The 22,417-nt window shown below is 59.5% G+C and overlaps 8 protein-coding genes across 8 annotated transcripts; 4 read left to right on the top strand and 4 right to left on the bottom strand.

Moving 5' to 3' along the window:
* The first annotated feature begins 62 nt into the window (after positions 1 to 62).
* On the top strand, positions 63 to 1,997 carry BDZ90DRAFT_229549 (hypothetical protein). Its single transcript, XM_025505115.1, has 2 exons — positions 63 to 493; positions 557 to 1,997. Exons 1-2 carry the CDS (start codon positions 115 to 117, stop codon positions 1,708 to 1,710), a joined length of 1,533 nt encoding a protein of 510 aa, XP_025365147.1. The 5' UTR covers positions 63 to 114; the 3' UTR covers positions 1,711 to 1,997.
* BDZ90DRAFT_229548 (t-SNARE) lies at positions 1,698 to 3,277 on the bottom strand. Its single transcript, XM_025505114.1, has one exon. The coding sequence runs from the start codon at positions 3,224 to 3,226 to the stop codon at positions 1,784 to 1,786; it is 1,443 nt and encodes a 480-aa protein (XP_025365146.1). The 5' UTR covers positions 3,227 to 3,277; the 3' UTR covers positions 1,698 to 1,783.
* A 114-nt stretch (positions 3,278 to 3,391) lies between these two features.
* Positions 3,392 to 8,275, top strand: BDZ90DRAFT_229547 (hypothetical protein). Its single transcript, XM_025505113.1, has 2 exons — positions 3,392 to 4,285; positions 4,365 to 8,275. Exons 1-2 carry the CDS (start codon positions 3,483 to 3,485, stop codon positions 8,173 to 8,175), a joined length of 4,614 nt encoding a protein of 1,537 aa, XP_025365145.1. The 5' UTR covers positions 3,392 to 3,482; the 3' UTR covers positions 8,176 to 8,275.
* Positions 8,276 to 8,933: 658 nt separating this feature from the next.
* On the bottom strand, positions 8,934 to 12,739 carry BDZ90DRAFT_16715 (hypothetical protein). The gene is made up of 4 exons (XM_025503657.1): positions 12,005 to 12,739; positions 11,328 to 11,912; positions 9,526 to 11,252; positions 8,934 to 9,473 (listed from the first exon to the last, which is right to left on the bottom strand). Exons 1-4 carry the CDS (start codon positions 12,515 to 12,517, stop codon positions 9,242 to 9,244), a joined length of 3,057 nt encoding a protein of 1,018 aa, XP_025365144.1. The 5' UTR covers positions 12,518 to 12,739; the 3' UTR covers positions 8,934 to 9,241.
* A 262-nt stretch (positions 12,740 to 13,001) lies between these two features.
* On the top strand, positions 13,002 to 15,801 carry BDZ90DRAFT_229545 (hypothetical protein). Its single transcript, XM_025505112.1, has one exon. The coding sequence runs from the start codon at positions 13,208 to 13,210 to the stop codon at positions 15,650 to 15,652; it is 2,445 nt and encodes an 814-aa protein (XP_025365143.1). The 5' UTR covers positions 13,002 to 13,207; the 3' UTR covers positions 15,653 to 15,801.
* BDZ90DRAFT_229544 (adenine nucleotide alpha hydrolases-like protein) lies at positions 15,724 to 17,395 on the bottom strand. Its single transcript, XM_025505111.1, has 3 exons — positions 16,814 to 17,395; positions 16,249 to 16,750; positions 15,724 to 16,173 (listed from the first exon to the last, which is right to left on the bottom strand). The coding sequence occupies exons 1-3, from the start codon at positions 17,339 to 17,341 to the stop codon at positions 15,848 to 15,850; spliced, it is 1,356 nt and encodes a 451-aa protein (XP_025365142.1). The 5' UTR covers positions 17,342 to 17,395; the 3' UTR covers positions 15,724 to 15,847.
* Positions 17,396 to 17,502: 107 nt separating this feature from the next.
* BDZ90DRAFT_16653 (putative PRO2-gamma-glutamyl phosphate reductase) lies at positions 17,503 to 19,558 on the top strand. The gene is made up of 4 exons (XM_025503647.1): positions 17,503 to 17,751; positions 17,826 to 18,277; positions 18,355 to 18,824; positions 18,889 to 19,558. Exons 1-4 carry the CDS (start codon positions 17,557 to 17,559, stop codon positions 19,209 to 19,211), a joined length of 1,440 nt encoding a protein of 479 aa, XP_025365141.1. The 5' UTR covers positions 17,503 to 17,556; the 3' UTR covers positions 19,212 to 19,558.
* BDZ90DRAFT_229542 (hypothetical protein) lies at positions 18,971 to 22,396 on the bottom strand. Its single transcript, XM_025505110.1, has one exon. It carries the CDS (start codon positions 22,271 to 22,273, stop codon positions 19,337 to 19,339), a length of 2,937 nt encoding a protein of 978 aa, XP_025365140.1. The 5' UTR covers positions 22,274 to 22,396; the 3' UTR covers positions 18,971 to 19,336.
* Positions 22,397 to 22,417: the final 21 nt, after the last annotated feature.

Genomic DNA, 22,417 nt, shown 5'->3' with positions numbered 1-22,417 from the left:
TGGCTCACTCCGTCCGTCGACTTGCTCGCTCTCCGCCCTGGCTGCATCACCAGCTCGAGGCAACCAACACTCACGTCCCTCGACTTTTGTCCTTTCGCTCCTCAACACCACAGCATGCCATCTGATGTCCGCCTCACTCACTCGCATCGACTTCCTGGGCCATCACACTCCATCAATCTCTACAATGGCACTCATCTCCCCTCTCAGCCCTTCACGGTAAACGCCTCCTCCGGTCCATCAACACAGCGCATCTCTCAGGTTGCGCTAGAGGAAGCAGAAGGCGTTGCCTCAGGTAGCAGCCACGTCTCTTCCTATGCTCCATCTTCCGGTCGCTTTCCATCTACGTATGCTGATCAAGGAGTGCTGGCTAGGCATAAGCGTGAGACACTCGAGAGGGCTGTCGAGGCAAGAGGTGGGGCAGGGGTGACTGGCAAGAGGGGGCACGCCTGGGGACGCGATGGTGACGAAGATGCGTGGGGTTGGGATCATGAAGGTGAGCAGGCGAGCCTGCGACCACAGACAATCTACATTTCAGACTGACACCCGCATCACGCAGACATCTACATCCGGCCCTCGCTCCTCCCGACCCACTCTTCCGCTTATGGAGGAGCAGACGATCCACTCCCCTCAGAGCAGCACATCTCCTACCCGCTCGGCAGACCGATAGAGCCACGACCTCCGAACACGCATCCGCGTGCCTTACTACCTCATCACGTCCAGGTCAGTCGCGTCTTTCTTGCTGAGGCGGCTGCGTGGAACAGCGGGATAGGGCAGGGAGCGGAGGCTGGAGCAGGAGCGGCAAGCGGCGGAGGAGGGCAACCGAGCGCGCCTGCTCATAGTGGGCAGGTAGGGACGACAGATCAAGCTACAGGAGGAGGGGGACGGGACGAAGCCCTCTGGAAGCCTCTAACCGGATTGCCGGCGTACCTCGCCAGCCTGAAGCCGGCAGCAGTAGCCGCCTCCACAACTCAAGGGGCCTCTGCAGGCGGGAGCAGCAGGGCAATTCAAGCGCATGCATGTGGTTCGTGGCCCTTTGTCAATTTTGGTCCAGGGACATCCCTTGTGAGGAGGAGGGATGAGGACGATTGGGATGATGCCAACTCAGGACCAGGCACAGCGGCTGCCGCTGCGAGAGAAGTGTGGCTGGAGCACGACTTTGAGCGATTGCTGCCGCTGGGGAGGGAGGGGGACCCGCTTGAATATCTTGCGACGAGCGCCTCGAGGCAAGCAGCGGCGCCAATCTCGAGCAACACCGCCGCCGCTGGTGCTACAGACGAGGCTTCCACCTACCTGGATCGCATCGACACGGAAATGACTCAACGCCTCCTCACTGCGCAGAAGGGAAGTGCCGGGCAGGAGGTGCACAAGGAGGAGTCGGAAGCGTCTGCACAGCTGAAGAAGCTCTTTGCGAGCGGGTCGAGCCCAGCTCTGCCTGCGATCACGCGCTCACAAGGGCGTCACGCTCAAGATGGCCGCCAGAAGCAGCAGAGCCGGCCGCTGCCCAGCCTTTTGCTCGACCGATTTGGCGGGGACGCGGAGGAGTTGAGGGCATTGCTTGTTGCTTCGAGCGGCGGAGGAGCGACGCCGAGGGACCAGGCGGGATCGTCATCTACCTTGCCGGGCGACAGGGGTATTGAGAGTGAGTGGGTTAGGCGGGCGAGGAAGGCGAGAGAGGCGACAATGGCCTCGACAGCGACGGTGACAACATAAGCAGGACAAGGGATATATACCAATTGCGAATACCAGCATGATTAGCAACACCAAACATCGAAGCTCTCCGCCGCTACGGGAAGAAGAAGCGCCAAAATGGCTTGACGATGATAATCGTCACTAGAAGGGCACAGAGCAGGATGAGGAAAAGGATGCACTGTCCTCTCCCCGTCCGCCTCTGCGTCCTCGTAGCGACCTTGAGCTCCTCATCCGCTCTTTCCATGTCTCTTGCCATGCTCTCGATGTTGTAGTCGATGCGATCCACAAGTGAGCCCTGATCCAGAACGAGCCCTTGTAGGTCCTGGAAGAGCTGGGAGAGCTCGACGATGGAGGAGGCGAGGCGTGTGATTTCATTGTGACGCTGGTTGATGTCATCGTCCCCTAGGTTTTGTTGGCGATCACCCTCGATGAGCAGGAGGTCCTGTTGTTGCTGCTGGCCTGGCTGCGAGGAGAGGTGCTGTTGGCCAAGCTCCATGTCCTCTCTCGCGGCCAGCTCTTCTCCCCCATCCTGTCCGACTACACTTCCCGCCTTTCCCTGCCTTGGTCCCAGCCCCAGCTCACCGATGACCTCCCTATGCCTCACATCCTGACCCCTCAGACGTTGCATATAGTTGGTCTGCTTCTTCCTGAACTGCCCACTAGCAGACTGCACCCGCTGGGCCAAGGCAGTCTGCACATTCTTCGCCAAGATCGCCTCTTCCTTTGTCATTCCTCCTGCACCTCCACGCAGCTGCATCTTCCTTTGTAGATCCTGCGCTAGCCCAGCAATCATCTTCGTACACTTGGAGAACTCTCGAGTAATCTCGCCTTGTAGGCGGGCAATCTCCCTCTCCTCGGCGGTGCGGTCAACAAAGCCGGGGAGTAGGTGCTTCGCTTGTAGGCGATCGAGGGTAGATATTTGGCTGGGCAGGGAGGAGGAGAGGATAGAGTCTATTTGGTCGGATACATCGACCCACCGTGGTGGGAGAGTGGCATGCGAAGAGGAGGAAGAAGGCCCATCCATATCCAAGGAGAGGTGGTCGCGTTGCCGATGCCCGTCTACTGAAGGGCGGGTAGGGTCGAGGAGGCCAGATGCTTCGCCCTGCTCTGCATCTTCGTAGTCGTCTCGATAGCCTTGCGAGCTGTTGCTCGGTTGCATGTCATCTTCATCATCGAAGTCAAAGTAGACCCCACCATTGTCTGCTTTGGCTTTTCCCTTTCCCTTCCCCTTGCTCGACGCGCCCAGTGGATCGCCCGCTGCTGGTGAGCCATCAGTCAGTCTAGGTATGTCAGAGGTGGGGCGCCGTACTCTGCGAGAAGCACCCGAACGAGGCACAGAGTCGCGGTAGGAGAGGAAGAGGAGGGTGCGCGACCGTGTGACGCCTAGTACGAAGTCGGCTTCGACTGAGGACGTGGACGAGCTCGCAGCATGATGGCTGTTGGTGTTATCCGGATGCAGCCGGCCAGAGACGGGCGGTGTGGATGAGCGAGACCAGAAGGACGACTGTCCTGTTGGTGTTGCGCTGCGGGATATCATGGAGATGAGAAGATGACGAAGCCAGAAGGGAGACGTGAGTGCGCAGGAGAGAGGCAGAGTTGACTGCAACTTGCGTCTTGCGCCTTGGTGCGCTTGTGATCCGTGCATTCAGACAAACGGAATCACGCCGACTCGCGCCCTGATCGTCTTCCTTTGCAACCAACACGTCCAAGACCCGCATGATGCTCGCTCGCTCACCACGGTGCTAGCTTGTAATCGGTTCTGAGCTTGTGCATACCCTTACCATCGGCCAAGCATGTCGTCGTCCTCTTCAGGCCCGAGAGGCCCTTCATCGGCGGTCCAAGTCACCTACACGTCAACCTCTTCCTTCCTCGACACACCTCTCTGCTCGCACATCCTCTCGTCCATCACATCACAACTGCCTCTGCGCAATGTACACCACCGCCCATCAGCACCGACCAATGCTGCAGTCAAGACTATTCAGACACTGCCCGTCCGACTAGTCCCGTTGGCCGATGAGCAGCTCAAGGCCAAGCACAAGCCCGAGACGAGACATCTTGTTCAAGCCAACCTCCTGGAGAGGCCCTTTGTGCACGTATTCCTCGTGGCTACAGCGGACAGTGATGCGTACCGATCGCACATTCGTAACGAGATTCGTACCTGGATGAATGAGCTCAAAGAGACGCCGACTCTTAATGCGGTACCCAAGAGCAGCGGCACACAGCCTGCTTTGCCGTCAGGAGCCCAAGATGACGAGAACGCTACGGCTGCAAGTAGCAGCAAAGACAAAGAAGAAGAAACTTCGCCTGAATACCTCATCGTCTATGTCACACCGCCAGCGGGCGCAAGCGGAGCGACGGGTTCCTCGGGAGCCGGCTACTTTGATCGGTCGCCCTCGTCGTCTTCCAACGCACTACCGGCTGGCACAGGCTCTCCTTCGACTCCGGCCAAGGATGATGCCACGACCAGCGCATCCTCCGCCAAGACGGGCATGGGGCGCTTTCTGTCATCATCGACCAGTTCATCAAGCAAGGATCCGACGGGAGGCGTCCTCGACAAGCTCAAGACGGACTTTGGAGGAGGAAAGAAGTCGGAGAGGTGAGCCGCAATGCTACGGCCATCTTTACAGAGGGCAAGCTGACTCCTCCTCCTCCTCCTCCTCGTCATCGTCACACAGGATCGTTCACATTTCTCGCCTCCCCGCCTCGTCCAACTCTCACCTCACTCAATTCGCAGACCCAACAATCTTCGCCGACCTCCTTACAGCCTTGCGCCAATCGGTCACGACGACATTCGATCTTTCCATCAAGGCCCAACGCGAGGAAGCGGTCAAGCTCAAGTCCCTCCGCAGCGTACGCGGCTGGAACCCTGTCAGCGTCTTCGGCAAAATCGAGTGTCTGGCAAACACGTACGAGTCCATCGGCCTGCACGACGAGGCGCTGCGCTGTTTCGAGGAGCTCGACGATCTCTACGAGGACTGCCTTAGGGAAGGAGAGCTTACCTGGTTCCCGTCCATCACCCCGACGTCCCTCAGCGAAGGTGAAGACTCTACCTCCGTCCTCTCACCGACGGGCAAGCCCTACAGAGAGATGATTCTGCACAGCTCTGCCAGTCTTTGGGAGCTCAAGAAGTATCTCCTGGCTCGCCGACTCATGCTACTCAGCAAGATGGGGCGCGGCCTTGCTGTCATGCGCGAGGCAATGGCTTGGCTAGCTGAGATGCGCAGCATGGTTGCCGGGCAAGATCTGCCCCCACACTGCTTGGCTGCTTTCGCCATCTCCGTCTGCCTGGATATCGTGCATCACTGCCAGCACCTCTTTCTCTCCCCCTCGGGCGTGCTGACGCATAGCTTGCCGGCTGCTACGTTCGATGATACGATCAAGGCACGGACGACGGAGCTGGATAGGCTTCCGGCCAGTTTCCACTCGCTCAGCGGAGATGTCCTTGCTGTGGCTTTGGATCAGGTGCAGAAAATGGGCGTCGGCTTTCAATATCTGCCTGCGGCTGAGCCTTTCATCACCGCTCAGGACGAGGTGGTGAAGACGCGCGAGACTACCGGCGTGACACGGCCTGAGCTTCTCAAAGCGGTCGAAGACGAGGAGAGCTTCGATACCTTCTACACAGCTCTAGCCGAACGCGCGCTCGATGCATTCGCCCGCGGGGGTCGTAACAAGGGCAGACGCCGTCTCCAGATCTCCCTCGCTACCCTGGATCTTCACCGCAATCGCGTCGAAAAGGCGCACAGCTCCTTCAGCACTCTTCTCGAAAGCTTCTCAGAGCGTACAACGGCCACTTGGCCCAGCATTGAGCGCCTCCTCCTGCGTCGCCAGCTGGAGTGCCATGCGAAGCTTGGCAAGCCAAAGAATCGCGCCTGGGTGGCAAGCGTTGTGCAGCTGTTGCGCTGTATGCCTTCTTACGGCAGGGACGGGATCATGGCAGCAGGACAGGATCGCGGCCACGAGGAGGATGAATGGGCAGATGAAGCTACGCTCTTCAGCAAGCTCCGCTCAGCCTCAATGGACTTCGAGAAGGAGGTGCCCGTCTCCGGCTTCTCCAAGCTAAGCCTGATTGCACCAGCATCGTCACGCGCAACACTCTTGGATGAGGAGGACGGGGTTCAACTGCCCATCACGATCTTCTCATCACTCCTCACTGACCTGCAAGTGGACGACGCCCGCTTTTGCCTCGCAGGTGGAGGACAGAAGTATCAGAGGGAACAGTACTGGCTTACCAGTGGAGGTATCACGCTCAAGCCCGGCCGCAACGAGGTAATTCTGCGGAGCAGCTCCAGTGCCCCTGGCAATTTTGTGCTCGATGTCAGTCAGATTAGGCTGGGCCGCATCGTCTTCCAGTACGTGGCACCCAAATCTGCCCCACCACCTAGTAGCAGCAGCAGTATGGCCGCTGCTACTGCCTTGACGCCCACGCTCGTGAAGATCCCGCACGATGGCGAGGCCCTTGATGCGGTGTTGGAGCAGCCGAGCGTGATTGCACTGGATCAGCCTCGTAATGCCCACTTGGTCGTGCGCAGTGGCAGAAATAAGGTGACGAAGGCTACCCTGCGCGTGAAGCACATTGCTGATGCGAGACCGCTCATGGGCTTTGCAGCGGGTGAGGCCGACAGCGGATCTGCAGCTCGCGTCGAGCCAACAGAAGATGAGCTTGGCCTGGAGCTGAGCAACGTCGAGCCGTGGACGGAGACGACAATCGTCTTCCCGCTGGACGAAGCCCCTCCGGCAGACGGGTCCGCTATGCCTCTCCTCATCGACATCGAGTACCACACTCCGTCCAGCAAGGCCTCTAACTCAGCAGCGACAACCAAACGTCTCTTCCGCAAAAGAGCCGACCTGCATACCGCCCTCCCGCTGGGCGTAAATGTTCAAGACTTCTTCCGGCTGGACTGCTTGATGTGCAAGTTCTCAATCAGTACAGGAGGAGGGTCCACGCTGAAGGTCAAGAGGGCGGATCTTGTGCAGCAGAGCCAACATGACGGTGCAGAGGTGGGAGCTGAGGAGAGCGAATACTCAATTGCTGGTCCGCCGCAGCTTGCGGAGGTGAAGAGAAGGGGAGCAAGCGTGGTCGTCACGCCCAGACAGCCTGTAGCGTATGTCTTCAAGATCTCGCGACGACCGGCGAAAAAGACATCGAAGGGTCACGTGACCTCGAGCGGCGCACCATCAACGTCTCTTCGCCTCTCGATCGTGTATCGTACCCTACACGAAGATGCCAAGGTGCAAGTCGTCCGAATACTGGACAAGCGGCTGGCATCGGAGTCGTCTATCTCACGAGGCACCTCGACCCTATTGTCTCGCTCTCTGGCCGACTTCGTAGATGAGCAGCTGGACACGGCGGCTTACGCGGCTACAGGGTCGATTCGCTTCTACTCCCCCGACGGTGGCACCCATACTCGGGAGTCTGTCCTTGCGCACTGGCGCACAAGCGTTCTCTCCCGACAATGGGCCCTCTCGCCCACCTCAACTGAGGGCAAGATGACTCTTGACGTTCTGCGGGATGTGCTCACCTCTGCGGCACGATGTGGTCCTTTGCCCACCAGTGAGGCTCCAGAGGCGGCGTGGCGCACCCTCGAAATCCCGGTCGAAGTCCCGCAGATGGACATCGTCAACTCTGTGCGTGTCCTTCCTGCCACTCCTACGCCGGTTGTGGTGGGCCACCCACTTCCCGTCGATGTACACATCACGAGTACGCTGCATTGGGGATCGAGGCGTGGCGCTAGCGGCGCTGCACCTGTTGATGACGCTGCCTCTTCTTCTTCGCTCGCGCTTCCAGGCGGTAGCAGACGACGCTCCTCCACGCCTTCGTCTCCCGTCACCGCCGGCGGGGGCGAAGCGGACACGGATGCGGGGTCCGTATTCGAGGACGCGGTCTCTGCTGCTGATGGCGGTGGGTCGGACAAGACTGAGAAGGAGGACAAGCATCCTGCCTCTCGAGACACTACCGACTCGAAGGCAGCCGTGGCCGGTGCAGAGGACAAGGCCAATCAGCAGCGCATGCACTACGAGATCCAAGCAGACTTCGACTCCTGGATCGTCTCTGGTCCTCGAAGGGGAGTCTTCCACCTCTCCCTCTCACCGCCTAACCCAAACACCACAAAGAAGACCATCGCATATACTTCCCTCATCCCACTCCGGTCGGGATCCCTTTCCCTCCCCTCGGTAGCCGTTTGGCCCCTCCGAGCAGCACCTCTTGACATGCCGCCGAGCTTGGCACATGGCGGTGGGCGACGCGATGACGGGAGAGACGAGGGTCAAGGAGCTCTGCCTACTTGCGAGACTTATGTCGAGAACGTGGCGGAGAGAGTTCGAATTGTCGACGCTGAGCCGAGCGAGGGCGAAGGGGATGAGGTGGAATGGGATGCAGGGAGTCAGGTTGAGCAGACTGGAGAAAGCTTCATGGCAAAGAGGGAGAGGCGGAGGGTCAGCAGGCGTGAGACGTTCTGTATTGATGCGACCGCATTGACGGCGGCGTGAGGCGATCGAATTCAGCGGTGCGCTGGATATGCAATGGACACCCGCTTCTTCATCGTCATTGCTCGCGTAAAGAACTCGAGTTTCTGAATGTGCCGATGTCATTCAAAGAAGAGGCCACTGCTCGATTGACGGGTTACAGAGGTATCGTCTCCGCCAGATCAATGACCGCCTCCACGCCTCTTGGCGCTCTTTTTGACGACCTGCTGGAACCCGCCGCCTCCGCCACCAGCACTGCCAACCACAGCACCACTGCTCGCAGCTGGCTTCGCGGCCACTGGCTTGCTAGCAACTGTCGTCCCATTGACAATCGCCGAAGGTGCCGAGGCCGTGGCCGCGGCCGCCGCGCCCCTATTCCTCCTGCTGCTGCCTTCTTGCACCCCGGCGTCCATCTTCCTCTTCGCAACAAAGTCATTGGCCAACCTCCTCCCGTCCAAGGTAGACGAGTTGGCATAGATGCTCTCCGCGATGATCTCCACCACGTCCGGCGTCGGGTCGAGAGGGAAGCTGAGCAACATCTCGATGAAGTCGTCAACTTTCACGTTCGAGGTGAGAGCGCGCAGTTGGTCTTTGCAATACTTGAGAAACTCAGGGGAGGGGCTGTTGGGATCGCGGGCAGTCGAGGTAGGAGCAGAAGCTACAGCAGCCCCGCCACCTGGGGTGATAGAGGTCGTCGCAGGAAGGGAGGTCACCTTGCCCGCAGAGGGAGTCGTGATCGCTGCAGGGCGAGCGCGAGCTGCAATTGAGGAGGCGGGCGCGGCGCCGCTGGCAACAGATTTGACCCCGCCATTGACTGCCGTACTCCATGGAGAGCCGCTGCTCGAGGCCGTACGAGGCTGCGCAGCCGGCCGAGGAACGGCAGACGAAGCCTTCGGGCTGACCTTGGCAGCCGCCGTGGCTGCGGTCGGCGTGGGAGTAGAAGCCTTGCCTCCTGCACCCACGACGCTCCAACCGGGAGCGGGTGCAGCAGCCGGAAGAGGCGCAGCGCTGGTACCGGCACTGCTATTCTGCCTGGAGAGGGACTCTGCAAAGGCCTTGGAAGCCGCTGCGGCCTGCTTGCGCTGCAGTGCTAGAGCTTGCTTGCGCTCCTCCTCTTGAATCTCCATGAGTGTCTTCTTTGCACCCGCCTTGCCAGCGCTGGGCGTCGCGATCGTCCATACACCTCCGGCGAGCTGAGCTGCTGTAGCGGGCGAAGCGGGACCGCCGTCGGCACCGGAGACATTAATGTTAGACTGCGCAGGCTTGTTGACTGACGAAGGGATGCTGGCCAGGCCCCACGACATTGTGGTGGGAGGGGCGGCGTCGGTGTTGCTGTTGGAGCGGGCGGCTGCTCGACGCTGCTGGGCCGCGGATCGCTCGACGGCGCGCTTAGCTTCGGCTTGCTTTGCCTCAGCCTCCTGAATCTCGCGAAGGCTCATGGCCGCATTGGTAGGGGCGCTGCCTTCTTCATTGTTGGTTTGCGCCCAAGGAGCAGCCTTGGAAGCAGTGGACGACGCAGGGCTGTTGTTGCCGAGGAGGCTGCTAAGGGGCGTCTGGACAGAAGTCGACTCTGCAGCCGTACCCTTGCGGAACTGATCTGCGCCTACGACCTTGACATTGCCTCCTGCCGCTGAGGGGGCAGAAACGTTGCCGGGCTTGCCAGGGATGGAGATAGCCGCTTTGCCTCGCACCCCCTTCTTGTCGCTCGCGACTCGTCCGCTGGCAGTAGTGGCGGCCTCTGCAGCATCGCGGGTCGACCCAAAGTCGGGCTCGGAGGCGAACTCCACGGCAGAAGGGGATTGAGGCCACTCGTGCTCCGGCGCAGGGTCTTCCGCAGGAGGCGGCGTGGCTGGGCGAGAGGGCTCCTCTTCGACCTGAGCGGGTTCGTCTCGCACCTCCTGGACTTCCTCCACAGGCGCATCCTCAACAGCAGCTGGGTTCGAGCTCTCGTACTGAGCTGCGGCTTGATCGAGCGCATGTTGCTGCTCAGCGGGAGCTGGAGCGGGGGAGCGAGCGCGCACAGGCGTTCCAATGGCGCCAACATTGGCCTCTGGCTGGTAGACTTGCTGCTGGTGTTGCTTCTGATCAGGTGCTTCGCCCCAAGGTGCAGAAGTCGGCGTGTTGTCATTGACCATGCCGGTGGGAAACGCCGACGTGGACCATGGAGAGGACTGCTGGTGAGAGGAAGAATTCACCTGGTCCACAGCCTGCTGAGACTGCTGCCAGAGCTGAGGCTGGCGGTTCCAGCCATCCAGCGCAGCGTAATGGCCGTCGAAGGGTCCCATCTGAGGGTGCTGCTGTTGCTGTTGCTGCTGATGATGATGTTCAAATTCGCGCTGCCTCATAGCATTGATGTAGTCCTCTTGCTGCCGCAGTCGTGCGTCGAGACCCACGTGCTCGCCTGCCCCGGGGGTGCCCATGCCAGGCTGAGAGAGGAACGGCGACTGAGGAAGACCGCCAAAGGCGCCGAAGGGAGAGCCAAATGCTTGAGAAGGAGCAAAGCCGGCCCTACCGAGCGAATTGTCGAGCCAACCTGGACCAGGGACAGCACCTGCTTTTCCGTTCCAGCCGAGGTCTGCGCCGGGCATCTGACCGCCGTTCAGGTTGAACATCGAGTCTTGAGGGCCATTGCTGGGAGCAAGAGGTGGCTCATCGGCTGGTCGACGCATTGAGGGAGGCGGTGCAAGGAAAAAGCGCGGATTGTTGCCAGCAGCAGCGAAGTAGATGGCGAGAGGGTGGAAGTCGGCCTCTTCTTGAGGTCGGATGAGCAAGTCTTGAGCGAAGTATTCTTGCTCATACCAGCTTTGCATCGTAGGCGCTGGGAAGGGGCCTTGGACCTGCCCGCTTGGGTCACGATACAGCCATTGCTGAGCATCGGCCGACCAAGGAGAAGCGGCGGGCGCGCCGCTGCCATTCATGTCCAACCCGGCGAAGTTTTGTTCAAGTGTTTGCGTGGGCTGTGCGTCGTGGTGATCGTTGACAGTCTCGCCACTCGGATCAGCATGACTGTCGTCGTCCGGAGCTTGGTTCTCGGGTGGCGTTGCTCGAGTTGCTGACCCAGATCTCCACGTGTCCGCGTTGGATCCTCCAGTGCGTTCGCGCTGCGGGAAGTGAAAGCAGGATCTGGCAGTCAGCAAAGAGCAGGTGACTGCACGTGGACTGCGACTCGCGCTCACCTTGCGGTCGTAGCCAGCAAACTTGGCAAAGCCAGCTGCATTCTCAACTGCTCCTGTCCCGGGATTTTCGCTCGGACCGCGCTCTCTGCGCCTGCCGCCCGTCCAGGCCTTGTCGCTGCCCGTATCCTGCTGCGGTATGGACATGTTGTCGAGCGACGGCTTTGACCTTCCCATTCGAGCAGCAGAAGCGAATGCCTCGCTGCCTCCAGATGAAAGCTGGGATCCACCGCTGCGCTTGTCCCACAAAGGGGGTTCGCCGTCCTGCTGCTCGCCATGAGCGGTGTTGGTGGCGGAGGGATGCTTGAGAAGTCGCGAAGAGCCCTCGCTCTCCTTCCTCCTGCGCTGCTGCTCTGGAGGCGCGACGCCTGATAAAACTCCTCCTTGAATGCCGCTAAACCTCTCCCGCTGCACGCCTGTACCGCCGAGTGAGCCGCCGCTGCTTGCCCTCTGAAACAGACCTGGCCTCTCACGATCACTGGAAGCCGTGGTGCCACGAGCATTGAGGCCTCGTGGCTCCGAGGGGAGCGTTGGCGAAAGGGGCTCAGTCGAGCCCAATCGCTTGAGTCCATCGCGCTCGCCAGATGCCTACGAACGAAGGATAGGCGAAGGAAAGAGAGGAGGGAATGAGGGTCAGCGAAATGTTCACTCTCGCGTGGGACTCCTCAGATTAGACTGACCTTCTTGCGAGACTGAGACCCGTGAGCGGTGTCACTGCCATTGGCCGCGACTGCCGACGGGGAGGCCGCGTCGGCAGACATTGGCTGACCCTCGGTGCTGGGACTGAGGCTTCCCTTTGAGCTGTACAAGCTCAATGACTGATCGCGAGCGTAGCGTAGCGCAGCGTCGCGGTCAAGCGCTGCTGAGCCTCCCCCGGGGACTGCGGCCGAGAAGGAATGGCTAGGCGAATGGCCGGAATTGGACGAAGCCCCTCGGTCCATGCCTCCTGCCGCTGCCGCTGCAAAGGAGAACGTGCCAGGTGAAGGTGCTGTAGTCGGAGTGAGCACAGGAGTAGGCCCTCCAGGACTCATGGTACCCAGACTGGGATGCCTCTTTGCCTGAGGGGCAGAGGCGTTGCTAGCCGGCTGGTGTTGGTTCTGATGCTGAGTTGCAGCGCTGTTGCCCTGCTGCTGCTTTGTGTGAGCGGGCTTGCGCATCCACTCTGGGCCGAATTGAAGGGATGATGAGGTCATGATGTCGGTCGAAATCGGTGATGAAGGTTTGCGAGTGGAGTCTGTATGCTGGAGCTGAGCGATTAGTCGTTGGTTGCTGAGGGGGTTGGTGGTGTTGGTGTTGGTGGTGGCGGCGTCGAGGAAGGCTGAAATCGTTTGTTGTCAATGATGATTCTGATGATGATGGAGACGGCGGCGACGGCGATGTAGATCGAGCGGCGACGACGATGGTGATGATTGGAGAGAGAGAGAGCAGCAAAGCCCTCTTGACCGCCTCTTGCTTGGATTCTCGTCCTTGTCCTTCGAACGAGTCGCAGGCGAGCCGCGCGCGAGTCCGACTGGAGCAAGAAAATCGACTGGCTCACCCGCGACTCCACCCAAGACGTCCGTCCAGTCTACATAGCTCACGCGACGGGCAGCACAGCAAGGCAGCGAGCAGTCGAAGACGCATTCAACGAAGGCTCCAGACGAGCACTGACAGGCTGCGAAGAAGGATGACACGCACGACGTGTTGATCAAGCGCCACAGCGATGAACATTGGTAGCTTGCGGGGGCAGCCGTGGTGCCAGTTGAAGGAGAGCGGCCACGAGAGTCTCATCGGACCGGGACGCTGTGCTGTGCTTCTTGACGCCGTCGGACTGAGAGTCGAGGCGACGCGACTGCGCCTCAACTTTCCCACCACGCTGACCATCGACCCTCATCAGTACCGCAATGGCGGCTACTTCGACGGCGTCAACAGCCATGGCGACGGCCGGTAGCTCACTTTCGGCGTCTTCGTCGAATCTTGTCCCATTTGAGAAGCTACCACCGCCCTTCACCGAGGCATCCAGCTCAGCATCATCCTCGTCGTCTCTCCTCACGCAACCTACATCGGTTAGCAAGCTCACAACAACGGATCGCCTCCTCCTCGCTCAGATCGTCAACCACCTTGCTGAGACGCCACCGAACTGGCCGAATGTTTCTCAGATGATGACCAACCACCCGCTCATCAAGACGCCAGCACGAGTCAAGGCGGCCGCGGATGCAGGCTTCACGCTCGGACGCCTCTTTGGCAGTCGCGAGTGCGAGAGGTCATGGGTCCAATTGATGAGGCAGTACAAGCTGGTCGTCGACGACGAGGATGGACAGAACGATGGAGCAGACGGTTCGAATGCAGCCAGTTCCTCAGCCTCAGCTTCGGCGGCCATGAAGCAGCGCCCTAAGGAGGCAAAGGGTGCCGTCCCTCGTACCGACCGCAAGAGTCAGCTCGCTCTTGCTCAGATACTCTACGCAGAGAGAATGGAAGAGCTCAAGGAAGGTCTCAAGAAGAAGGAGGAACAGTTCTTGCAGGTCATCAAGAATATCGACGACTATAAGAGTGGCAAGATGGATGCAGAGCTGCAGAAGGAGATCGATAGCGGTAAGGCGACGTTGAGGGCGCCGAGCAAGACGAAGGAGGGTCCCAAGGAAACAGTCGCCTCTGCACCTACGGGAAATGGTGAAGAGACAAAAGAGAAGGCCAAAGACGAGTCGCTCGAAGAGAAGGAAGATGCTGCTGCGGCGAGCGGCGAAACCAACGAAGAGGCATCGACGTCCAAGGCCGCCGAAGCGCCACCCATTTCACCGACGGCAACGCGTACGACGCGAGGACCAGCAGCGGCGAGCTCTTCCAGGCCAACAAGAGGTCGAAGCGCGGCCGCTCACGCCGAAGCCAACGCCGACGACAGCATGGACGTCGATGGCGTCGAGGAGGTGCTGGGCAAGGGCCAAAGGAAGGGACAGGTCGAGGAGCAGCGCAACTCCGAGGCCGCCGAGAAGGACGATAATGCCGAGCAAGCAGACAGTGGGGACAAAGCTGCAGCTGAGGATGACGAGGCAGTCGAAGCCGGCAAAGCGAGTGTTGACAAGGAATCTCAGCCTGCCGCATCGCGCGCCTCAACTCCAGCACCAGCCAGCAAAGAAGCCAAAGCCTCTCCACGAGCCAGCCCGCGTTCCAGCCCCGCCACTGGGCGAAGGAGCAAGCGCAAGAGGGAGGAGTCTCCGGCGAAAGAGGGCAGGGAAACCACGCCGCAGACTGGTGAGCCAGCGGAAGCAGAGCGACCGGCCACGACGAAGAGGACCCGCTCATCGACTATCACTTCAGCGTCGCGCGGCGAAGGCGACGAGCAACCGCCAACGCCTACAGCCGCCACGCCTGCAGCCAGTAAGAGGGCTGCCGCTGCCGCAGCTTCTTCTCCTGCTGCCTCCGGTAGTGGCTCGAAATCGACCCCTGTACCGCGTCGCGGCGGCCGCAGGGGAGCAGCAAAAGAGGAGGAGGAGGTAGGTGCAGAGGATGAGGCTATCAAGGACAAGGACGCAGCTCCCACATCACCAGCCCTGTCCGCCTCCTCATCTTCCCGACCAAAGGCGGCGCCCCGTCGCAGCACTCGAGGAGGGACACGAGCCAGCTCAGCCTACTCACGCGAGGCATCCACCCTGGATGAAGACGGCGACGTTCCCGCTCAAGAGCAGGAAGAAGAAGAAGAAGAGGAGACTCCTGCCCGTCCCTCCTCCTCCCGTCGAGCGAGCACGGTCGCTCAGCCGCCGGTCAAAGGAGGTCGTCGTGGCTCCACGACCGCTATACCCGGCTCTAAACCAGTAGATCCGGCAAAGAGACGTCTTCTGAACTCCATCTTTACGCAAGTCTCCTCGCACCCACACGCGTCACTCTTTGAAAAGGAGCCCACGGACCGTGAGGCTCCCGACTATCGTTCCCTTATCCGCCAGCCCACATCCCTCCGTGCGATCAAGATGGCCATCCGCGATGGTGAGGTCAGGACTGTGGTGGGTCTGAGAGCGAGACTGGAAAAGTTGTTCGCAAATGCGAGCATGTACAATCCCAAGGGGAGCGATGTTGCTAAGATGGCGACTAGTATGCGGAAAGATGTCGAGCAGATGTTGAGGGAGTGGGATGAGGATGTAGATTTGAGGGATGGGCTTGGTGGCTCGGGGGGTCGCGCGGGTGAGGAGGAGGAGAAGGATGATGAAGAGGGGGATCACGATGAGCAGGAGGAAGACAAGCCTGCCTCGAAGGGATCGGAGAAGGGCAGCAAGCCAAACGCTACCACTAGGAGGAGGAGTGCCATGGGAGCCAGTGGCGGTGCTGGAGCGAGCCGCTCCTCTCGCTCGAGGGGATAAAGCAGTTTGCCTGGCCCAGGCGCAAGATGGCTGGCACGGCGTCAATCATACCTTCATAACTAGGAACCGCAGTGTGAGGGCATCGCAGTGAAGAGTGAATGGTATTGTACAGGGAAATGCAGGCACCCGGAAGAACGAATGATGAAAGGGGTAAAGTAAAGACACAGCAGAGGCGAGGACCGTCATCGCTCTACATCACGTCGTCGTCGTCGTCGGTTTGGTCTCCGTCGACTGATTTCTTGAATGATTCGAGAACAAGCTGCTGACCACACCACCGCTATCATCCTTCGCCCTGGTCGCGCTACTATTGCTCGAGGGCGAGGAAGTGCCATCGTTGCCATGATGCAGCAGATGACTGAGCGAGCTCGACGAGGAGTGAGCAACGCGTGCCTTGGGCTTCGTCAGAGGGAGCTCGCTGTCCTCTGCCTTGGATACGAGTGCATGGTAGCTCCGTCGCTTGGGGTCGGCCTGACGCTCCCGTAGGTGCTTGGCTACCTTTGCTTCTGGGCGGACGACCACAACTGGCGGGATAAGTACGATACGCTGGTCAGCTCGAAGCCCTGCGTATCAAACCTGTTGAATCCTCAGCAACTCACCAGGCACCGGCGACCTAAGGAGAATATCTCTGCTCGACCCTCCGATCATGGCCCCGCCCATCAGCTTCTGCAGCGCATTATGCGTCCTCCCCCTCGTCCCGATGGTCAAGCTGTCCGGCCTGTACATGTGTATCAATCGCACAATGGTGCTTGTGACCCTTCCCGCCAGAAATTCGACAACAATACTGATCTTCCTATCCCTAACCTCCTCATTGAGCGTCAAAATGGCCGACATGAGTTCCCTCGCTGCATCGCGCGCTTGCTCCTGATCGATCTCATCCGGATCCCCTTCAAGTACAGTGACGGTGACAATCTCGTCGTTGTCCTCTAGGAGGGACTCCATGAGCCACTCGAGGGCGCGTTCGCTGTACGAGTTGCGGTCCACAGCACACATGAATGTGCGTGTGTTGCGGGTTCGCTGGTATCCGTGAGATTTGACTTGAAGGGTGAAGCCAAATGTGCCTGAAGCCGTCTCGTCTGCGTCTATCATTGAGTCGAAACCCTGCGTGAAGATTCGAGTGAGCATCGCGAGACCGAGGGTCGATGTCGTGTGCCGAGTACTCACCACTCTGCGTTCATAGCCTGGCTTGATATCTGCGCTCAAGCCTCCGGAGCTTGAGGTGCGACTCTTGGACAATGCTGGCCCTGTGCCGGGATTACCACCGTAGTTGGGCTGGCTTTTATGCTTGAGGATACCATGAGGATGAGCAGAGTCATCTAGTGCCGCTGGTGAAGGAGCAGGTGAAGGCGTTGCCCCCTGGCTCCCTAGAATGCTCAACGAATCATCGCTGACCCTTCGCAGCGAGGAAGGTCTCGACGCAGGGTGAATGGAGCGGAATGGGTCGCTATGGTGACCCTGTCCATCTACACCATCTGAGCTGCTGTTGGCAACGGGCACATGCTCGGGATGATTGCCCGAGCTGAAGTGTATGCTGCTCGTATCTGGCGTACCGGGGCGTGAGGACGAGGGAGGGAAGAGGGCAGAGGACTTGAGGATTGAGGGGAGCGGGTGCTTGTGCTCTGTAGGTGAAGATGTCGAAGCATTGTCGCTTGCTGGTGCTGATGTTGTTGTGGTTGTTCGTTCTTCTTCCATGCTTGCGCGATGGACAAATGAAAGCAAGGTTGAAGGAGTCAAGATTGAGAAGCGGAGAAGCGTGAGCGTGTGCGGGGTCGCCAGACAGGGCCGCACTCGTGAGAAAGCCGCCGAGGCCCGCCCTGACGCTCAGGCCAGAAGCACGGCGGCTCAAAAGTGAACCCCACGGCCTCGCGTCCGAGTCATTCACTTCTTCCTGTCACACATATCTCGCAATGGCCTCAACATCAACGTCCTCATCGGCGGAGAACATCGCTCGCAGAGCAAAGACGGCCTTCCAAGAGGCACAGAAGCGACTTCCTGGGGGAAAAGAGGCCGATGCTGCACGAGCTAGGGCACTCGAGAAGATCCGGGCGGCCCTTGAGGAGGCAAAGGATGAGATCAAGCAGGCAAACGAGAAGGACATGGAGGTGAGAGCCAGGATCACTGACTATATGCTGCCCAAATCGAGTGCTGATCAGCTCTGCTTCACCCCACCCTCAAGGCCGCAAACGTCCTCGTCCAACAAGGCAAGCTATCCACCTCCCTCGTCTCCCGTCTCGACCTCTTCTCCAAGCCAGGCAAGTGGGCTTCCATGCTTCAAGGTGTCAGCGAAGTAGCCGCTCTCCCCACACCACTCGATGTCTGCACCTATGCCAAGCGCCTGGCCGACTCTGATGCTAGCAGGGGCGCGCTGGACCTGTACCGCGTCACCTGCCCCATCGGCGTGTTGCTTTGCATCTTTGAGGCTAGGCCAGAGGTCATCATCAATATTGCTAGCTTGGCAATCAAGTCTGGCAACGCGGCGATCTTGAAGGGAGGTAAAGAGAGCAAAATGACTGCAGCGGTCATGAGTAGGGTCGTTGCGCAGGCGCTTGCGCAGACCGAGCTCCCTGCCGACGTTATCCAGACAGTGGAGACTAGGGAGGATGTCGCGGATCTGCTGCATCAGGATCGGTGAGTGCGGGCCACATAGGGCCAGCTTGAGTATTGACCGGAGGCTAATTGTCGTCCTATATTCTGTCACCGCTCAGCTACATCGACCTCGTGATCCCACGAGGCAGTAACGAGCTGGTGCGAAGCATTCAGCGCGAAGCCCGAATGCCCGTGATGGGCCACGCCGATGGGCTGTGTCTCATCTACGTGCACGAAGACGCAGACACTACCGCAGCCGTGGGAAGCATCGTCGACGCGAAAATCGACTATACTGCCGCATGCAATGCAGTGGAGACGCTCTTGCTCAACGAGAAGCTGGTTGAGGGAAAGGGCAAGGATGCTCAGCTTTGGCCAAAATTGGCCGAGGCGCTGCTGAGGAAGAAGGTGACGTTGCATTGCGATCAGAAGAGCAAGGCGGCACTCGAGGCGGCAGGGCTGGACCGCGAGCTGGCGTCGAGCATCGTGGACGTCAAGGAGGAGGACTATGACACCGAGTTCCTTGACCTGGACCTCGCAGTCAAGGTAGTCCCTGGCATCGATGAGGCCATTGACCACATCAACGCGCATGGTGAGTACCATCCATGTCATGAGGAAAGGGCCACGCTGACATGTCTTGCGCCTCTCCTCGCCAGGCTCAAACCATACCGACGCCATCTTCACTACCTCCTCCTCAGCCTCGGACCGCTTCACTCGCTCCCTCAGCAGCGCAAACGTCTTCGTCAACTGCTCGACGCGCTTCGCCGATGGTTTCAGGTATGGCTTCGGCACGGAGGTGGGCATCTCCACTGGTCGCATACACGCGAGAGGCCCCGTGGGCTTGGAGGGGCTGGTGACGTACAAGTACCTGGCAAAGGCGGGCAAAGAAGGCGGGGTACAGGCGGCAGGGGCTTTCAATGGGGATGGGGCGAGGGAGTGGAGTCACAGGGAATTGGAGAAGGGCTACCCTATCTTCTGAGGGGAGGGCGAGGAGCGATGAAGAAGTGTGGACGACATAGACGAATTGGATTGCTGTCCATTCGAGTTGAAAGAAGCAGAGTATGCTGATGATGCTGAATGAACATTCACAACGACCCAGGGCACTCACTTGCCGCCCATACCGTATCCACCCTGCTGCTGTTGCTGCTGCTGGTAATGCGAAGGCAAGATAGGCGAAGGCCCGCCTCGACGACGGAACGCAGCAGCGTCGTGCATACCCGTGGGGCTCTCTGTCCTCGCCGGCGTGTTCGCCCCGCCAGTCATAGCCCCGAATCCACCAGGCGTGACCATCCCGCTCACCTCACCACCGATAGGCTGATCCGTCTGCTTGCTGTCCATGAGCTTGTACTCTGGTGGGCCGCTCCCCTCAACCCCATCCCCGTAGGTCCCCGACGACTTATTGCTAGGCTTCTCCGGCGCAGGCGGCGGCTCAACGGCAGCCCACCTCTGCACTTCAGGCGCGGCATTCGGGTCTCCACTAGGTCCAAAGATGTCAAGCTCAGCCATGAACCCTCGAAGGGCGCAGACCCACCTGTTCCTCCTCCTAGCCTTCAGCCCGGCATCTTGCCAATTACTCTTGTACCTGATTCCGGTCGAGACTTGTAGCTTGCTCTGATCTCCCAGTGAGCTGATAGAGATGTTGAGCCCAGGACGGAAGTCCCGCCCTTCCGTCTCTAGCCAGTGAACCATCCGCGTGCGCAAGGCCTCGAGTTGGGTGAAGGTGGTGCTGTACGCCAGGTCGAGCTTGAACGGCTCCTCGATCGGGCCAGAGCGACGATGGTTCGTGATAGGCTTTTGGGAGAGTTGAGCGTTGGACACCTGCACGAACTTGCCCTCCGAGGAGCGAAAGACCGTAGATAGCAAGCCGAGCTCCACGACCTCGAAGTGACCATCAGCGCCCGCCTCGCCCATGCCGGGGATATCTACTCGATCTCCAGTGTCGTATGGATGCTTGCCAATTAAAAAGATGACGGCAGAGAAGGACTCTGCTGCGGAGGCGGAGAAGAGCCAGGAGAGACCGAGTACCACGGAGCCAAGGGAGGTGACGAGCGTCGAGAACTTGGTGCTCAGCATGGCCGCGATGATTACCGCTGCTATGAGGATGTAGACGCTCATGAACAAGTTATCCAGACTGCTGACCGCAGAGTCTACGTCGTGCATCGAATTGACCAGGCCCATTCTGTCTCTCATGATCTCGAGACAGCTGGCCTCGAGCTCCTCACGCGTCAAGCTGCCATTCGAATCCTTGTCAAAAATGCTGAACGCTGCCTGCGCTGTGCTGCCGTCTGGGAAGATGTGACGGAGAGCGTTGAGTGTGATGACGAGGGCGCCCTTCGGATCTTCCTGATCGCGCTCAGAGAAGGAGTAGAAGATACGGCGTGCCAGCTTACGCGTCTCTTTTGCCGACTCGAGGGCGGAAAGGACGATGTAGCGCGGATTGTTAAGGGAGAGGACTGACTTCTGCTCCTTGAGCTCCATGGCCACATTGCCCAATACAGTGCCAGTGTTCTGTGTAGCATTTCTGAACCGCCTCCCCACGCCTGCGGTGCCCTTCAATCGAGAGGCCGACGCGAAGGGAATGAGGGACAGGCGGGGCGTCTTGGACTTCTTGCCGCCTTCTGCCTCGAGCACCGTGTCCCTTCGTGAAAGCGATGCTGACGAGTTCTGAAAGAGAGTGGACAGTACAGCCACTTGGAACTTCGAGGCGGCGAGGCGATCGGAATACGTCGCTTGGTGGAAAGAATATGCGACGCTTTGAATGGCCATCTTCTCAACCAAAAGCAGTGCTGTGCAGAGGACGAGACCGAACCAAAAGCGCGAGATTGTCACGAAGAGTTCCGACGTCGATGCGGTGCCGTTGGAATTGGACGCCGAAGTGTTCGTACTACCCGTCGCCGTCGTAGTGCCGTTGGATGCCAGTGGATTGACCTCCGTAGACCCGACCGTGTACTTGGTGGGCGACTGGTAGTGGTCCCAGATGATGGTGAGCCAGAGTACCCAAACAGCGACCGTCGAAAGGAAGAGCGCAACGTAGACTTCGCAAGCAATGAAATAGTCGAGGAGCTTGCGAACTCCTAATTCGGTGGCTACGGCTACGGAGCCTAGCATCTTTTGAAGCAGGCGCGGCCCCAGTCCGGAGAAGGCACGACAGATCCACCAAGACATCCATGCTCCACTGAGGAACACACTCCACCAGAAGATGCCTGTGTCGAAGACCTTTGGGTTGGCAAAGTTGTTCGCGGGCCTTGCGTTGTACGAGACCAAGGCAATGATACCCGGGACCCAAAGCACGGCGAGTACGGGAACGATGAAGATGAACCATGATAGAATACGAGAGCCATGCATCACTGAGCGTAGCCAGGAGAGAGGACCCTTGACTTGTCGTTCTGAGCCCACACCCGACGCCTGACCAGAGCCTCCGTCCTTGCTTGGATCGTAAATGTAGCCAGCCTCTTTCATGAGCTTGCCCCAGTCGTGGGAGTTGCGGCGAGAGCGTGGCGGTTGGGCTGCTGTAGCTTGACGATGATGCTGGTTGCGCGAGGGAGCTGGTGGGTAGGCATCGCGACTGCGACTTCGGCCTCGACGCTCAGCTCCAGCTGGCGAGGGGGAGCCGGATCGAGACTCGGGACGAAAGGCGCCTGGCCCGCCGTAGGGCGCCATCGGTCGCCCTCTTGCCTGCGGTGGTTGCTGTTGCGATTCGTAGCTTCCAGATCCCTGATGGGGCGAGTGACGTGGACCGAATGGCCCTGAGGTGTAGAGATGGTCCGCCTCGTGGGAGTAGGGCTCCTTCGTGTAAGGGTCGTTGTAGGCCGCTGCTGCAGAGGTAGCGTGCGTCTTGTCCCAATCTCGACGTGGGGCAGTCTCGACTGGTGGCGTGTCAAGGGGAATGTTGTTGCCGTGCAGCGTACCCTGATCCCACGAGTTGATACTCGCGCCACGGCGGAGGTCCATGTTGGTGTTGCTTTTGCTGTTGCTGTTGGTGTTAGAGATCGGGGGCTGAGGATGAGAGGTATACTGGGTCGGAGGGTGAGGAGGTGCCATCGGCTCCGTCAAGCAGGCGGCAGAGCTATTGCGACGGCGTGTATGCTAGGTGAAGTGTGTATGTGGTAGGGAGGGAGGAAATGAGGGCAGCGTGACAACGCAGCATGATGACTTCGATTCATGAATTCCTCGGAGATCCAGCGT

The sequence above is a fragment of the Jaminaea rosea genome (assembly GCF_003144245.1).
Source record: "Jaminaea rosea strain MCA 5214 unplaced genomic scaffold BDZ90scaffold_1, whole genome shotgun sequence".
Classification (NCBI taxonomy): Eukaryota; Fungi; Basidiomycota; class Exobasidiomycetes; order Microstromatales; genus Jaminaea; species Jaminaea rosea.
This window is presented reverse-complemented; position numbering and strand designations above follow the sequence as displayed.

Bases quoted from the DNA above. Each gene is read 5' to 3' on its own strand.
- BDZ90DRAFT_229549 (XM_025505115.1), top strand. From the start codon at position 115: ATGCCATCTGATGTCCGCCTCACTCACTCGCATCGACTTCCTGGGCCA. The intron at 494-556 runs GTGAGCAGGCGA...CGCATCACGCAG, and splicing joins GTGGGGTTGGGATCATGAAG to ACATCTACATCCGGCCCTCG.
- BDZ90DRAFT_229548 (XM_025505114.1), bottom strand. From the start codon at position 3,226: ATGATATCCCGCAGCGCAACACCAACAGGACAGTCGTCCTTCTGGTCT.
- BDZ90DRAFT_229547 (XM_025505113.1), top strand. From the start codon at position 3,483: ATGTCGTCGTCCTCTTCAGGCCCGAGAGGCCCTTCATCGGCGGTCCAA. The intron at 4,286-4,364 runs GTGAGCCGCAAT...ATCGTCACACAG, and splicing joins GGAGGAAAGAAGTCGGAGAG to GATCGTTCACATTTCTCGCC.
- BDZ90DRAFT_16715 (XM_025503657.1), bottom strand. From the start codon at position 12,517: ATGACCTCATCATCCCTTCAATTCGGCCCAGAGTGGATGCGCAAGCCC. The intron at 11,913-12,004 runs GTCAGTCTAATC...CTTCGTTCGTAG, and splicing joins GGTCTCAGTCTCGCAAGAAG to GCATCTGGCGAGCGCGATGG. The intron at 9,474-9,525 runs ATCCGCGGCCCA...AGCAACACCGAC, and splicing joins GCTAAGCGCGCCGTCGAGCG to GCCGCCCCTCCCACCACAAT.
- BDZ90DRAFT_229545 (XM_025505112.1), top strand. From the start codon at position 13,208: ATGGCGGCTACTTCGACGGCGTCAACAGCCATGGCGACGGCCGGTAGC.
- BDZ90DRAFT_229544 (XM_025505111.1), bottom strand. From the start codon at position 17,341: ATGGAAGAAGAACGAACAACCACAACAACATCAGCACCAGCAAGCGAC. The intron at 16,751-16,813 runs GTGAGTACTCGG...ATCTTCACGCAG, and splicing joins CAGGCTATGAACGCAGAGTG to GGTTTCGACTCAATGATAGA. The intron at 16,174-16,248 runs GTGAGTTGCTGA...TTATCCCGCCAG, and splicing joins CCTTAGGTCGCCGGTGCCTG to TTGTGGTCGTCCGCCCAGAA.
- BDZ90DRAFT_16653 (XM_025503647.1), top strand. From the start codon at position 17,557: ATGGCCTCAACATCAACGTCCTCATCGGCGGAGAACATCGCTCGCAGA. The intron at 17,752-17,825 runs GTGAGAGCCAGG...CCCACCCTCAAG, and splicing joins CAAACGAGAAGGACATGGAG to GCCGCAAACGTCCTCGTCCA. The intron at 18,825-18,888 runs GTGAGTACCATC...TCTCCTCGCCAG, and splicing joins TGACCACATCAACGCGCATG to GCTCAAACCATACCGACGCC.
- BDZ90DRAFT_229542 (XM_025505110.1), bottom strand. From the start codon at position 22,273: ATGGCACCTCCTCACCCTCCGACCCAGTATACCTCTCATCCTCAGCCC.